At 45.3% G+C, this 16,382-nt stretch overlaps 1 protein-coding gene across 2 annotated transcripts in view; it reads left to right on the forward strand.

The window, feature by feature from the left end:
• LOC144819435 (uncharacterized) overlaps positions 1–16,382 on the forward strand; it is a 360,173-nt gene that overhangs the window by 225,599 nt on the left and 118,192 nt on the right. For both annotated transcript variants that reach the window (XM_078677326.1, XM_078677325.1), the window contains exons 5-6: positions 2,042–2,095; positions 2,191–2,377. In XM_078677326.1, coding sequence (XP_078533452.1) covers positions 2,042–2,095; positions 2,191–2,377 — 241 coding nt within the window. The remainder of the gene's footprint in view (positions 1–2,041; positions 2,096–2,190; positions 2,378–16,382) is intronic.

The raw sequence follows: 16,382 nt of genomic DNA on the forward strand, positions 1-16,382 counted from the left end.
CACTTTTTATTATGGATTTTGCATGAAACAAAGTTTCTCTGCAAAATGTCTGTAAGAGACTCTCACACATCACCCATATTAAAAATAAATTGAAAGGTACCGGTGTCTAAAATAACCTGTTTAAGAATCATTCAAGGTCACCAGGACAAGAGTCTCTGTAGAAAAGAGCTGGCGCTATCAGGGCCCCCCTGAAAGGCTGAGTCTTCTTTGCTTATGCCTTAAAACGCCTCTGCCTAAAAAACAGGCTAATCTAAGGATTTAGTGACGTTGTAAGAAACACCTACAACCTAGTTACAGGAGGCCCAATTTACTAACAGAGAGGTTGCAATTAGCTGTCAGATTGTGCACCAGCGTTATGTGACCTGTCTATAACTTTCCAATGCCACCCGTGTCGTTATGTTGCAAAATGTTTACTAACGGGGTCATATTAATTGGCAGTCGCTATCTCCAATGCCCTGAGATTGGCAGCAAATGCAGTGATGGTGACCCGCAGTTAACAGGAAATAAGCCTGTGAGTATAGTTTGTTTTCTGTGAAGTATGATGTATCAACTTGTGCATTAGGAGCCATTATTAGTAAAAACCAGCAAGCATCCTATGTTGGCATATTAGAAATCATGAGGTTTTTCACACTCAAACAGCTGTCAATTGATGGCTCTAGATGATCTTCAGCTGTCTTCTGCAAGTGGTGAACTCCTGTGGGAGTGAGATGTGATCCCAGAAGCGCGCTCCTTACGTCACCCAACCAGTGATTCTGCCTGAATCTAGAATAAGGGCCTGTGCAGTGCCAGCACTTAGGGGAAAGTGGAAGTGATTGGAAAAGATGAAAAAAAACTTTATTCTTCACTAATCAGGTCATTCGGTGTGCTGGCACTTCTCACTGGTTCCTCTCCTCTTCTGGTAACTATGGTATGTGCCTGTGTGTCCCTAAGAAAATAAGAGAGATGGTAAGTAATGTAATTTTTGATATAAAGTCTGCAAATAGCCTATACTCCCCTGATGTTGGCTTACCAATCACTTCCCTCTTTCCCACTGTTTGGGCTTTACTTTTGTGTAAATTATGTATGCATGTGATGAACTCTGCAAAAAGAAACACAAAAACAAAGTTATCACTAAATAATGCCAAGTGAAGTGTAATGATATATGTAACTCCCTTATAGGACCCTCAATTCCCTAGAATTAGCTAGGTAGAAACAATTACATGCTCTTACAACCAGGGAAATATTACTTCATTCCCTCACTTCTTGCAGATAACTACCAACCCTGGAATTTTAATGTTAGAACTCCAATATGTCCCACACAAAGCTTTAAGGGTCTTAGGGCTATATGTATTATCAACCTGATTTGCGATTCTGAAATAGCGATTTATTAGAAATCGCTATTTCAGAATCGCAAATAGGGATGTATGTACAAATTCGCAAATATTTTGTGAATTCTTAGTGTTCCTTAATTGCGATTCGCAAATTGCGAATCGCAATTAAGGAATACTTTCCCATTCATTTCTATGGGCCTCCGAATGTGAAGTTATTCTCAATTTGCGATTTGCAATTTGAGAATCGCAAATTGAGAATAATTTCAAGGGTGCAGGGGTGTCCAAAGGACACCCTGTTGCACCCCTGAAATAAGCATAGGTGCGCATTTGGCGCACATACATGCCCTAAGGGCATGTATGTGCGTCACATGGCACTATGAAAAACGCAAAAATTAGCATTTTTCAAGGAAATTGCAAATTACCACCAACTTGAAGTTGGTGGTAATTTGCAATTCCTTAAGGACAATTTGTATTTTTTTTGCTTCATACATTGAATTTAAGGAATCGCAAAATTTGCGATTCCTTAAATGCAATTGCAAAATAAGGAATCACAAGTTTTGCGATTCCTTGTTTTGCACCAGATTTTCCTTAATACATACCATTTGGCAAATTCGCATTCGCAAACGCCGAAATTCGCAGAATTTGCTTTATACATATAGCCCAAAGTCTTGAAACAAACACAATGTCATTTTATATTGTTCACATAGAGTTTTTTCCCCATTTTCTTTCAGGGCTTTCAGAACCTTCGGAGTTGAGGATTTTTCAAAACTCAGTCATCCATTACAGTGAGTACATCTCCATATTAACTTTCTGCATGTATCTTACCAAATTGTAGCAACAGTTCCACTGTTTGTTAATGTCTTTTAATTCTCTATTACAGATCCCCTCCTCTGGAGCAGTAAAGCAGCTTTAGGAAATAAGCTAACTCCAGGGCTCCCTGAGAAGCAGGAGACAAGACTTCAAAGTGAGGACAAATTCCCATTTTCCAAGGCAAGCTGCAGTGAGACAAAAAAATGTCAAGAAAACAAAGATTTAAACAGGCATCTGAAAGCAGGGAAAGTATTCAGGTAAGTATCCAAATACCAGGCAAAATATTACCTCTGAGCTCTGCTTTATATGTACCGCACTCGGAACCCAAAACCACAAGACTCGTGGCCTTCCATTGTGGGCAGAGCCACTCTATGCACGGTTTGAGTTTAAGAAAAAACAAAATGGTGTCCAGCATGACTGCTGAATTCGCCAGGGTTACTGCTCCGTAGACGCACCCATTGCCAGCCCATCCCTGAAGTCATGACAAAAGGTGAGGCCTACAGGCTTTGTCAAGCATTCAAGATTGTAAAATGAGAAGCCCATTACCGTTGTCACTATATTTAATAATCAACAAAGCATTCCTGTTGAATTGAAAATAAATAAACATGACCTTGTGGGTTCTACTGGGAGAAATATTTTGGAAAGACACTTGATCATGCACCCTGAACCTCCCTCTAGCGATATCAAGCGTTTTCCTGTGCCAGACCAAGTTAAGAGACATATACAGGCACATGCATCACCATTTTTTGCAAGCACAAACGGTGCGATTCACAAAAATCGGACATTTGCGCCCGCAAAAAGGCCTCTGTGATGCATGAAACTGAAAGGCTCTCGCAATTTAAGAAATCACAATTTATTGCGATTTCTTAAATTACGATTGCATTTAAGAATTCGCAAATTGGGATTCCTTAAATGCAATGCATGATGAAATCGCAAATAGCAATTTCACTAATAGGGGGTGCAAATTGCCATCAATTTGAACTGGATGGAAATTTGTAGGTTACACACCTTTGCACCCTTGAAATTGCATGCGCAATTTGAGTGTACCTATTGGTACACGCAAATTGCGCATGCAATCTCCCATTCATTACTATGGGCCTGTAGGCCCACAGGAATGAACGGGAAGGCATTCCTTAATTGCGAGTCGCAATTTGTGAGTTGCAATTAAGGAATGTTTGGGAATCGCACATTTTTATAGCGATTCCTACATGCATAGGCTTTTGCAATTCCTTAATTGTGATTCCTTAATAATCACAATTAAGGAATATACAAAAGTCTTCCTTGATGCATGTGCCCCTATACCCCTTCCTACCAGGGAGTTCAAATGATAATTCCACTTCTTATTTGATTTGTCAGATAGTTAAAATTGCTTAGCTATTTCTTACAGTGTTTGCCATGGAGTTAACAAAGTAAAACTCCTTCTGACTATATTAGGAACCACTTTCTGTTGCGTTTGTAATTATCTGCATTGAAAAGACCCTTCACATTCTGTTTGTTATATAGTTTCAATGTAAAAGTCCTTCCTGTGGTATTTGTGAGAGACAACAAGTATGTGAGGTAGGACACCATCTGCTTACTAATTAATCCTGTTTTCACAATACATGTAAGTTAAACATTGCGTGCTCACAGGAGATTGTCCATTTACCAACTGTAAAGTGCCCTTGACTAGTCTATTAGCTCTCTCCACTATACAATTTCCCATAGGATTGTACAGAGATGTACAAGAATGTTTAATACCACACTTTTCCAAAAAACAGTGCATTTCCCCTGAGGTCAACTGTGCACCATTATCTGTCAGCAAAATATGTAGAGCGCCTTCATCGAGAAACAATTTTTCTAACACATCAATGGTAGATTGTGTGGTAATATCATTAACAAATTTGACAACTAACCACCTTGAATGAACATCAATGATGACCACTGCAAACCACATATCTAATGAGACTTCAGAAAGTGGACCAATAAAATCTAAACAAATAGTATGCCAAGCCTTACCAGGATCAGTGATATGCCCCATGTTCTTTTGATTTCATACTTTGCGCCTTTTTTCACTTTCTTTGCACAAAACACAATTTTCAAGCCATTTACGAAACTGATCATCCATTCCTGGCCACCAGAATTCCTGCTTAATTTTTTTAATAGTCATTCCTTGACCCAGATGGCCTTCATGAGCAAACTTAAATATATGTAGACGAAGACCACTTGGACGTACAAGCCTGTCACCTCTCATAATGACATCATGACCACACACGGACAATTCATCCTAGAGTTTCCAATATGGTCTAATGGCGATGGGCACCATATTTTCACGCTGTGCCCAATTCTTGATCAAGGACATAACTTCCTTCAAAATGGAATCAGATTGCATCTCTTGTACGCACTGTGCCTTTGAAAACACACCCAAACCACAATCAGAGACTTCACATATTAAAGCCACTGCTTCTTCAGATTCTAATTTCTTAACGATAGCTTTATCAACAACTTCCCAATCTAAGAACATTTGAGATACACAATCAGCTTGCGAGTTCCTCCATCCCAAAATAAATTCAACATCATAAGAATATTCCTGCAATTAGCAGCAAATCTAGCTAAACGTGCAGACCCCTTACCAGCGCCTCCAGCAGACAACATTTTCATAAGAGGTTTGTGGTCTGTCTTCAAAATAAATCTAGAACCCCAAAGGTATACTCTGAAGTGTTCAACACCCCATGCTGCAGCTAACGCCTCTTTCTCGATTACTGTATAATTTCTTTCCGCTTGTGTTAAAGTCCTAGATGCAAAGGCGATTGTTCTTCCTACACTCGGTTGCATTTGGGAAAGAACCACACCAATGCCAGTAAGACTAGTATCTACTGTGAGAATAGATTTGCACTCAGAGATAAAAGGAGCTAAGATACCAGCATTCCAAATCTTATCTTTAATGTTTGAAAAGGCTTCCTGCTGTTCTTTGCTCCACACAAACTTGGTCCCTTTACGCAAAAGACATCTCAAAGGCTCTGAAATGTCAGCAAATGCTCTAACAAATTTAGAATAGTATTCGACCAGGCCTAAATAGGCCCTAAGCTGATATTTGTCTTTAGGATGGAGTGCATCTTTTATAGCCTCTAACAAGTTGCGTTTAGGAGTTAAACCTCCACTGGAGATGGTATACCCCAAATACTCAACCTATTCAGTTAGAAACTTGCGTTTGTCCTTATTAACTGTTAAACCTATATGTTCAAGTTTCCAAAAAACCTGTCTCAGCGTGGCATTGTGCTCTACAACCGTTTTTCCAGAGACTAAAATGACGTCTAGGAAATAAACCACTCCCATCAGACTTCGAAACAGATTAGCCATCATTCTTTGGAAGACACTCGCAGCTGACGCCAAGCCGAACGGCATACGCATGAACTGAAAAGTGCCCTCAGTGGTAATAAAAGCTGTGAGAAATCTTGAATCTGGGTGGAGTTTAATTTGGTAATAGGCACTTCTCAAATCAATTTTTGAGAAGTACTTACCACCACCTACAGATTGTAATAACTCACTGATATTGGGCAACAGGAAAATATCCATAACAATATCATGGTTAAGAGATCTCAAATCGATGCAGAACCTCAGACGACCATCAGATTTAAGAGTCAAAACCACTGGCGAAACCCATTGTGACGCTTCCACAGGTTCTATAACTCCTGAGCTTAACAACTCCTGAAGAAGTTCTTTAAGTCCTTTCCTGACTGACAATGGTACTTTTCTTAACTTGTGCTGAATTAGACAAGCATTAGGTTTATTTTATGCAAATAACCTTTTACACAGCCTAATCTGTCCTCAAAAACTTTGTGGGCATCTTGTAAGATATGATCAATTTCTATATCATCCTCAACTACCATAATCTAATTGGGAGACCTTGTATTTATTATGATATGTAGATGATACTGATGCATCCAACCAATAATAGGTGGACCATCTTTAGCAATGTATACTTTGCCATAAGTAGATCTCGACCCAAATTTGATTGAGCCATGCATAAATCCTAAAATATCAATTGATTCAATTTGGTAACTAACTGGATTCATATCTTTGTTTAAAAGAGGGACACCCTCACATAATGTGTTGAAAATATTTTCCGGTATGATAGTAAACATTGATCCCGAATCAACCATGAGGGTAACATTCTTACCACAGACATTAAATTCAGCAGTAGGTCTTGTTATTCACCGTATATCTTGAATGCCATCCCCAACAATGCTAGTGTCAGAGTTTTTACCCAAAACCAACACTCGATTGAGTGTTTTTTTGGAATCAAAATCAGGTTGGACAACATTGACTTTAGATTTAACCTTATCCATGCCCAAAGACGACCTACACTTACGTGCATAATGACCTTTACGGCCATATTTTCTACAAATTTGGTCTAGAGCAAAACATTTCCTATAATCAGCCAAATGACACTGGCTACCACACCTCAAACATTCTCTATTCTTTAGTTTGGAAACATTACCAAAACTATTTACATTTTTACCACTTTTTTTAGAGACTGCATTAACGTCTGCTTCATCTTCCTTGCTAGTTTCAATGTTCGCTATATCATTGGAAGGTTTATCTCTCTTACTTAATTCCTTTATACACTTCTGTGACTCCACAATTACTTTTGCAAAATCAATAGCTTCTTTGAGTGAAGGATTCTTTGCTGCCCAAAGTCTCTCTTGTATCTTCTTATCTCAACATTGTACAATACGTTGGTCACAAATTAGTTTTTCACACAATGTTCCAAAACGGCACTTCACTGAAAGTTTGCGTAACCTAGCTACAAATTCACCAATACTCGTGAACCTCGTTTCCAAACGCTTAATGGCTTCTTTGTATTCATTATCCATTGGTTGGCCATTAGGACCCATAGCCAGAGGCAGATATTTAAATACACGCTGACCCTCACTTCCAAGAGCACTCAGTAATAAAGCCTTTTTTCTTGCAGGTGAGAAATTAACTCCATCAAGAGCAATAATATAATTTTCTAGCATTTTAAACCAATCCTCCCATATAATAGTGGGAGTACCTGGTGAAGGCAAGAACAGAGGTGGCATAATAACATTAGAATGAGGGTCACACATGGCTAAATAAGCACCAAAAAGCTGAAACAATAAAATGTGCACAATTAAAATGGCAACAAATAATATATAATAAACAATGCTAATGAACGCAGAGTCAAATATTACATATGAGGTGTGCAGACCATCGTTGAGAAATGACGCCGCACAATGCCAAGGAAAACAAGAAGAATGTTCTTCCAGATGTGAAAGCCGAGAAGTCTAAAAGCAGGTGTGCAGATCACTAAAGGAAACACTTCAAACAGCGACTGCACCAAACTGTACCAAGTTGCAAAGAAATTAAGTCGCTGGGAAACAACCAGAAACTCACCAATCACCGAATTCAAAAAAGCAATGACGAAGAAAAAAAATCACTGCTGCAAAATTTTAAACGCTGTGGCGCTCTAATGATGAAGAGATTTCCGAGATAAACTTTAACTTGAATCCGGGTTACCGATGAAACAAAACGGTAGCAGGTTAATTACATGCGACATCGCCCACAACGTGCTTCAGCGTTGGTTGCACCGTGCGTTCCAAGATGAGCAGGATATGCGTTCCACCAGCAGGGTGACGTATACCCGAGTCCATTGAAGGAACGAGCGAGCGCCACGCTCATAATCTCTTGCTGAATCTTTCTGCACAATTTCAAGATGAAAGGGGTACCTTCAGAGATGACAGCAACAGCGGAAACTTCGATGAAAACCTCCAAGGCAAAACAGGCAAACAGGAACCCCAGGAAGTGAATAAATCCGAATGAATCACCAGGAAACCTCCAGGAGCGTCGAGGGAAATCAGCAATCGTCGCCAAAATTGTTATGTTGAATATTAGAAGAAATCTGAGTACACCTGATGTTGTCTGACAAAGGTTTATTCTGGGAGGAAACCTGGCATCCGACAGCCTCGACGGTCCAGCAGCAACTGCCACCGATCGAGTGTCGTCCACCTTACATTCTACAGAATACTGAACCAGGAGAATTGAGAAATGAGGTAAGATAAGAATGTTGGAAAAGCCAAAGGTAAGTAAAACACAGCTTTAATAAACATTACATCACAACAGTACTCCTTTTAGCACTTTAATTTCAGGGAAAAGAGGCAGGGCAATCCAAGGCTGGCTCAGGGAGGTGAAGAGGGCTAGAAAATCAAAACTCCACAATGTGAAAAAATTATAATAAATCAATGTCCAGCCAATGCATCTTTGAAAAGGAAAATACCTGTAATTGACACACAGCTAAATAACACACACATAGTTACAAATATTTGCAAGAATTCAGGTAGAATTGCAAATTTAAACCTCCCATACATATATTCAGAGGGTGCAAATCATGTACCCCAAGAAATATCACGGAGGGCAATTAACCCAGAACATCTAGGGGCTTATTGCGATGTCCATCCAAAGCCATCATTGAAACGGAACCGACTGACCTCCGGTTGGCGGTCCCAACCGCCTAATCACAATGCGACCGCACATGGTGCAGTCACATACTCTTATTCCTCAATGGGAGCTCGTGTTACGGCCATAAACTGGCAGTTTTAGGCAGATCTAAAGTATATCTATACAGAAACACTATGTCTCTCTCTGAAAACATTAGGCATTTTCAGTGGTCAAACCTAAAAGGGGACCAATGTACTGAACCCTTTCCTGCAGCATTTGTCAGAGAGTTCACAATATAAAAGCAATCAATCAATCAATCAATCATAACATTTATATAGCGCGCTACTCACCCGGAGGGGTCTCAAGGCGCTGGGGGAGAGGAGTCCGCTACTGCTCGAAAAGCCAGGTCTTGAGTTGCTTCTTGAAGGACAGATGGTCCTGGGTCAGCCGACGGTGGATGGGGAGAGAGTTCCATGTCTTGGCTGCCAGGTAGGAGAAGGATCTTCCTCCGGTGGTGGTTCTGCGGATGCGTGGAACGGCGGCGAGGGCGAGGCTGGTCGATCGTAGCTGGCGGGTGGGAGCGTAGAAGGTCAGGCGGTTGTTGAGGTATCTGGGGCCCAGGTCGTGGAGAGCCTTGTGTGCGTGGGTGAGGAGTCTGAACGTGATCCTCTTGCTGACGGGGAGCCAGTGTAGGTCTCTCAGGTGTCCGGAGATGTGGCTGTGTCGGGGGATGTCCAGGATGAGTCGTGCGGAGGCGTTCTGGATGCGTTGGAGTCTTTTCTGGAGTTTGGCTGTGGTTCCGGCGTAGAGGGTGTTTCCGTAGTCCAGTCGGCTGGTGACGAGTGCCTGCTCATCAGTGCCGGTCGCTCAACCCGCCGCGTGGCTCCTCCTGAGGTCACCCGGTCCCCCCGTTAACGCCGCCTGCTCGCCGCTGCCCCTGGAGTCGAGATCTTCTCTGCCCCCTGGTCTCTCCTCCGTTAGTATCAGTATTTGTCCGCTGTGCCCCTGATTGTGTACTTCTGTTTTCCTTCTGGTTTTCGACTGTGCCCCTGATTTTTGTATTTCTCTATCTCTCGCGTCTGCCGCCTTTTCTCGCTGTTCCACCCCGCTCCCTGCCGCTGCTCCCCCTTGGCCCCGCCCCCTTTCCTTCTGTTCCCTCTCCCCTCTCCCATTCGCCACCCCGCTCCCACCTCCCAGCTGCTCCTCCCTCCCACTGGGCACTTAAGGTTGTGGCCGTGCGACGGGGAGCTGTGACCTAACCTGATCTCGTCAGTGCCGGTCGCTCAACCCGCCGCGTGGCTCCTCCTGAGGTCACCCGGCCCCCCCGTTACCGCCGCCTGCTCGCCGCTGCCCCTGGAGTCGAGATCTTCTCTGCCCCCTGGTCTCTCCTCTGTTAGTATCAGTATTTGTCCGCTATGCCCCTGATTGTGTACTTCTGTTTTTCAGTATTTGTCCGCTGTGTCCCTGATTGTGTACTTCTGTTTTTCAGTATTTGTCCGCTGTGCCCCTGATTGTGTACTTCTGTTTTTCTTCTGGTTTTCGACTGTGCCCCAGATTTTTGTATTTCTCTATCTCTCGCATCTGCCGCCTTTTCCCGCTGTTCCACCCCGCTCCCTGCTGCTGCTCCCCCGCGGCCCCCACCCCCTTTCCTTCTGTTCCCTCTCCCATCTCCCATTCACCACCCCACTCCCACCTCCCAGCTGCTCCTCCCTCCCTCCTCCCCCCACTCTCCATTTATCGCAGAGTCTGCACGTACGCCCATCGTTCACACGCAGCGGGTGCTCCGATTGTGTGCCGAAGGCAAGCCCGTCTGCGCCCGTCCGCGCCTGGACTGCGCCCAGTGCCAGAACCCCTGGCCCCCGCCGATGCCAGCACACCCGACGAACCTACGATGCCGCCACCCTCAACGCACTCAATGCCGGCCGGAACCCCGCCTGCTACCGAGCCACTTCGAAACGCACCCACGGACGCTTCACTGTGGAATTTTAGTTTATGAGCTGAACATCATCTGCGCCATCTTGTCCATTCCTCAGACTCACGTATGAGCATACACGACAACCATTTTAGGTACCATGGTCTCCCTGTTCACGATCGGTCACCAGCACACTTCCCTGACCCTGCAAGCCTCCCCCATGCACCCTGGCTGCCTCCGCTCTCACATGTACAAGTCATGACCTCTCCTTCCACATGACTCTGTCTCTGAGAATCACACCCCGCGCCTGACCAACACCTCCTTTCCTTCCATGAATGCCCCTCAGTCTATAAATCCTCCCTCAACGCGTGATTATCCACACTGACCCTTTCTTTCATAAATACCTCTCCTTTGATGACCCCTTCCTCTGAGCCCGATTGTCTGTACGGACCGCTGGTCATCCCTTGGCCTGAGGATACAGTTTATTGCCCACTACTGTATGCACTCAACCCTTTTCAAAGAAGCTACTATTGATCATGGCCTCCCCACCCCTTGGGATTCGATCAGGCGCACACATTCCAAAGGAATCGGCGAAACACTCAGCTGCGTGATAGCCCCCTCCTGTCGTATGGGGGGTGAGGACCTCCACTGTAGCCACGTGTGGGAATGAGCCGGAACTGGGGGGGGGGGGGTACCGAGGATGTCATCCTCATACTTCACAATGTCTTTGTTGTAATAAAGAACGGTCACATGTCATAAACCAGTGTATAAAAGACCGGGTCTCAGAGAAGCTGTCAGAGAGCACCTCGAGACGATACCTTGTTGTCCGATCTGATGTGTTCTGCTCCGTCGGAATAAAACGTGTTTCCTGTCTTCCTGTCTCCAGCGCCTGCCTCTTTATTTGATAATCTTTGTAAGGTATTAGAGGCGTTTAAACGCCGGGCAAAATTACTGAAGAGACATCGATTAAATCGCCTGACCATTTTTGCTCATCTTCTTCAATTGGCGTCCCAACGTGTGGGGCCCATCAGCGACACGTGGATCCGGTGGGAGAGGTCCCAACGACAGAGTGAACGACTGCAACGATCGGAAGAGCTCCTGTCCAATAGACCCTCGTCTGACAGCCGATCATCTGAACTTCACTGGTTCCGAGCAGACCTCTCCCCGAGTGATCTACGGTCCTGACTGGGAACCATCAGGAGTGCCACGGTAGCAGCAGAGAGTAGAGGACGATCGGGCGCTGGAAGCGGAAGACAAGAAACTGTCCATGCGGTCCGGGTAAGGTCGTGTAACACGACAAACTAAGAAATATTTGATTGTTTGATTGAAAATACTAGTATTACTCTTCGAATTGTTGGTTCTCTTGGAGATTCTCTGTCTGCAAACTGAGAGGGATAAAAGTATTCTCTCTTCCTTTGCATGCAGGGAAGGGTAGGTAACGCAGGCTTTTGCCCCCGTTGTAATCCGTCGTGCCTATCTTTTCTCCCCCACTGATTGATTGTTTGCCCGAACACTGTTTGTTCGAGGATTGTTTTTCTCGAGAATTCTCTGTCTACAAACGGGGAAGGGTAAAAAGTATTCTGTCCTCCTTTGCGGATAGTGAAGAATAGGTAGTGCAGGCTTTTGCCCCCGTTGTAACCCGTCGCGCCTATTTTCTTTCTCGCCACTGATTGTTTGATTGAACGAACATTAATTGTTCGATATTGGTTCTCTCTTTGGGTATTCCCTATTTGCGAATACTGCAGAATAAAAATATTCTATCTAGTCTTCGCGAAGTAGTGAAGGATAGGTAGTGCAGACTTTTGTCCCCGTTGTAACCCGTCATGCCTATCTTCTCCCCATTGGTCAGTAGTTGGATCAACCCGGACCGCTTATTAGAGATGAACCATCCAGCTCCATTGGAAGGCACCCCTAATAAGGACATGTTCACTAAACAAGGACTAGTCGCCATAGCTTATAGTAAGCTATGGCATAAATATACGAAAAGGGACCCCAAAAATCAGTGGCCACTGATAGGTTCTTTTGATGATCATAGAATAAAAGCGCTAGAAGCAGCTGTTAGAATAAATAAGGCAACACCCACTATGCTCGATAGTATCGGCATGTGGCGCAAAGAAGCAGAGCAACGAAGAAAAAGAGAAGAAACAAAAATAGGGAAAGAATTACGAAAGGCAGCCCACCTGGCAGCGAAGGAACTAGATGAAGAGATAAAAAGGAGAGAGGAAGTTAGACAAACGCAAGAATCAGGGTCGACAGGCCAATGCCCTGTTAGGACCCCCTCTACGCTCTACCCAGAGATGCCCTCCAAACAACGGGCAAATGACGAGTTACTGCTAGGTCCTCCGATCATCTACATGCCCCCTCCTTATGCCCCCTGCCAGCCACTGGCACAGCACCTACCAGTCCTGAGCACGGGCGAGGGTGACTCTAGCGCTAGTGCCCCGGCCCTTACGGCCTTCGCACCAGCCACATCGGTAACAACATCAAATGAACTTGAGACTAGCAAGCAACTAACGGCAAGACCAAATAGGTTGAGCAAAGATGAACAGGATGGGATTGATAAGATAGCAAAGACACTGGTAGAACGGAAAGAGAGCGAAGAATATGCGATGGATATGTGCAATTCACATGCCGGTAGCCACAAACGGCATTTCATTTTACGGTTCAGCTTCCACACCCTGAACGCATATGAGGATAGGTATCAAACTAAGGGTCCTGCTAAGCTGACGGCTCTATATAGAAAGATCGATGTTGGAGATGGGACTGAGCATGATGTGACGGACCTCTTCATGCAAACGCTTGAGGTCTTCCGCCACCTCACTGAACAGAAACCAGAGGTCAAGATCACAGTCTCTGAAACGGCTGAGCCCCCATTAGAAGTAGCCAACACTATGATGCCTATCAGAGAAGCCGCCCCCTACTGGGTTCCCCCAAGAGGTCAGGGAACAAACGACGATATTAACCACGCAGATGCAAAAGGGAGGGTTGTGTACAACTGGGTTTATCAACCATGGGATCGACAAGATATTTTAACCTTTAGGCAAACCCTGCCCGATTTAAGAAAGAACCCGACAGCCTTTTATACCGAACTAAGTACAGCCTTGGGCTCAACCATAATGACTCTAGCGGACATTGATTTGTTTTTTGGGTTATGTCTGCCGGCTGACGTGTGGAAGCAAATCCGGAAGGCCAACCACACGGATCTGTTTGGACATACCTGGAATCAACTCGGTGAACTAGATAGGCAGCGAGAGCCCGGTAGGAAACCTGTAAAGGACATACTGGAACTCCCGGACAAAATAGTGCAGAAGTTAAAGACATTGATCCCAGAGAGAAAGGTAGACTGGTCGATAGTCACGGCTTGCCGTCAGAAACCCCAGGAAGACGTATCAGAATATTTCTCTAGATTTGAGACAGTGTTCTCCAACTACAGTGGCCAAGACATGACCACCGCAACCGGACAACACCTATTCGTGCAAAACTACGTAAAGGGGCTATTACAGGAGGTCTCCCAGAAGTTACAGACAAGCGAAAGTAGTTGGGGGGCCTCAAAACCTGCAGCTATCCTTCAGATGGCTCAGTATTACAAACACCAAAAGAACGAGAACGAGAGGGCAACAGAGAAAAAGAAAAAGGACTTAAAGGAACGAGTGATGATTGCTCAATTACAGGGAGTGACTCGAGGAAGGGAGCAGTATAGGAGAAATTACCGGTCAAATGCCCCTAGAGATCCACCCCCTAGAGACCGCACACCCACACCTGGCGCTCCACGAACAGACCTCGATGAGAACCAGTGTGCGTTTTGCAAAGGATTTGGCCACTGGAAGTCTCAATGCCCGGTCCTCCGAGAAATGCTTAAGAATAACGAGACAAGGGACATGACAAATGGCCCCAGGACTAGAGGGCAGGGACGAGGGCACACCCACGACACCAACAGTAACCAACCTGACAGACCGAACACATTTGACCGCCCCCGACAGAATCAGTGCCAACAGTCCGGCTGCGACAATGCTCACGACTTTGCATAGGACTGCCAAGGGCGAGGGAGGGATCCAGTCGAGCTCTGTGTTGACGTCACCGCTAAGGTCCTGGGTACAAAGTCTCCATTCTCGGTAGACACTGGAGCGACACGTAGTGTATTATCAAAGTGACTGATTCCAAGGGCACCCTTGTCTGGGTCACACATTACATCGATAGGTTTCGATGGAACGCCCTCCACCAATCCCCTGTCTGTACCTATCTCCTTTGACCTAGGAAACAACCCCACGGACACAACATTTCTGCTCTCCTCCAACTCCCCTGACGCCATTATGGGTATTGACTTGCTAAAACATTTCGGAGCTACCATTAGGTGTTCCCCAGAGGGAGTCCGAGTCATCCTGTACGACAACCCGAGCATGTCCAGACCCTACCCCGCACGACATATGTACACCATAACAGATGCCAACCTATCCTTGCTCGATACTCTACCCCTGTACTTATGGGCCAGAAACGACTCGGATGTAGGACGAATGATGATCGATCCTGTGCACATAACTGTTCGACCAGACGCCATACTCCCGAAACTCCCACAGTACCGGATATCGCCCGAAGGCGAGAAGGCATTGGTAGCGATTATTCAGTCCCTGGTAGATGCAGGAGTGGTAGAGGAAGTGGTTAGTAATGTTTGCAACAGCCCTATCCTACCCATTGTTAAGAAGCAAGGTGAGGGAGATGAGAAAGCGTACCGCTTCATCATCGACCTGCGAGAAATCAACAAAGTGGTAGTGTCACAGTACCCCGTAGTCTCAGACATCACCACCATTCTGACCCTCATCCCGTCCACTGCCACCACCTTCACCGTTATTGATCTCAAGAATGCATTTTTCTCTATCCCCATCCATCCAGACAGCCGTTATCTCTTTGGCTTCACCTTAAAAAACCGTTCATACCGATTTTGTAGAGCTCCTCAGGGCTACACAGAAAGTCCCAGCATTTACAGCCAGGCCCTCAAAAGACTGCTGGACGCCGTCCAGCTACCAGATGGAGTGGTGTTGATCCAATATGTCGATGATATTCTTTTGGCGGCCGACACCACTCCTCTTGCAATCGCAGCCACTATCCAACTCTTGCACTTTCTTGCGGAGAACGGCCACAAAGTCTCCAAGAAGAAACTGCAGTTCTGCCAACCTCAAGTAACCTACCTAGGCCATCTCCTGTCCAAAGAAGGGAGGAAACTTACACCCAACCGAATCCAGACCATCCTAGACACCCCCATCCCAAAAACACAGAAGCAAGTCCGTTCATTGGTGGGCCTTACCTCTTTTTGCCGACAATGGTTGCCAAATTTCAGTCTCATCATAAAACCACTACTTTCCCTGTTGGCCAAAGATGTTCCTTTCCCACTCCCTTGGACCCCCGAATGCCAAGCGTCCTTTAAGGAGTTGCGAGATGCCCTTTGCTCGGCACCCGTCCTAGGAACACCAGATTACTCCAAGCCCTTCTCTCTCTTCACTCACGAAAGGGAGGGATGCGCATTGTCTGTTCTAACTCAGCCCATCGGCCTCAAACAACGCCCTTGTGCCTACTTCTCTGCCACTCTCGACCCAGTCGCCAGAGCTTTACCTGCCTGCCTTCGAGCAGTAGCCGCCGCTGCTGTCTCTATCCGTCAGAGTGAGGGAATTGTACTTTCGAACTCTCTCACGGTGTTAGTACCCCACGCAGTTGACACCCTCTTGAACCAGACCAAGACCCAACACCTGACTAGTGCACGACTGACGGGATACGAATTGACTCTACTTGCACCCCACATCACTCTAAAGAGATGCACGACTTTGAATCCTGCTACACTGTTACCCTTGCCTGAAAATGACCCCGATGTGCCCCCTATACACGACTGTGTGACCCTCACGGACGAACAGACCAGAAGTAGAATT

Source organism: Lissotriton helveticus, chromosome 2_1, assembly GCF_964261635.1.
Source record: "Lissotriton helveticus chromosome 2_1, aLisHel1.1, whole genome shotgun sequence".
Taxonomy (NCBI): Eukaryota; Metazoa; Chordata; class Amphibia; order Caudata; family Salamandridae; genus Lissotriton; species Lissotriton helveticus.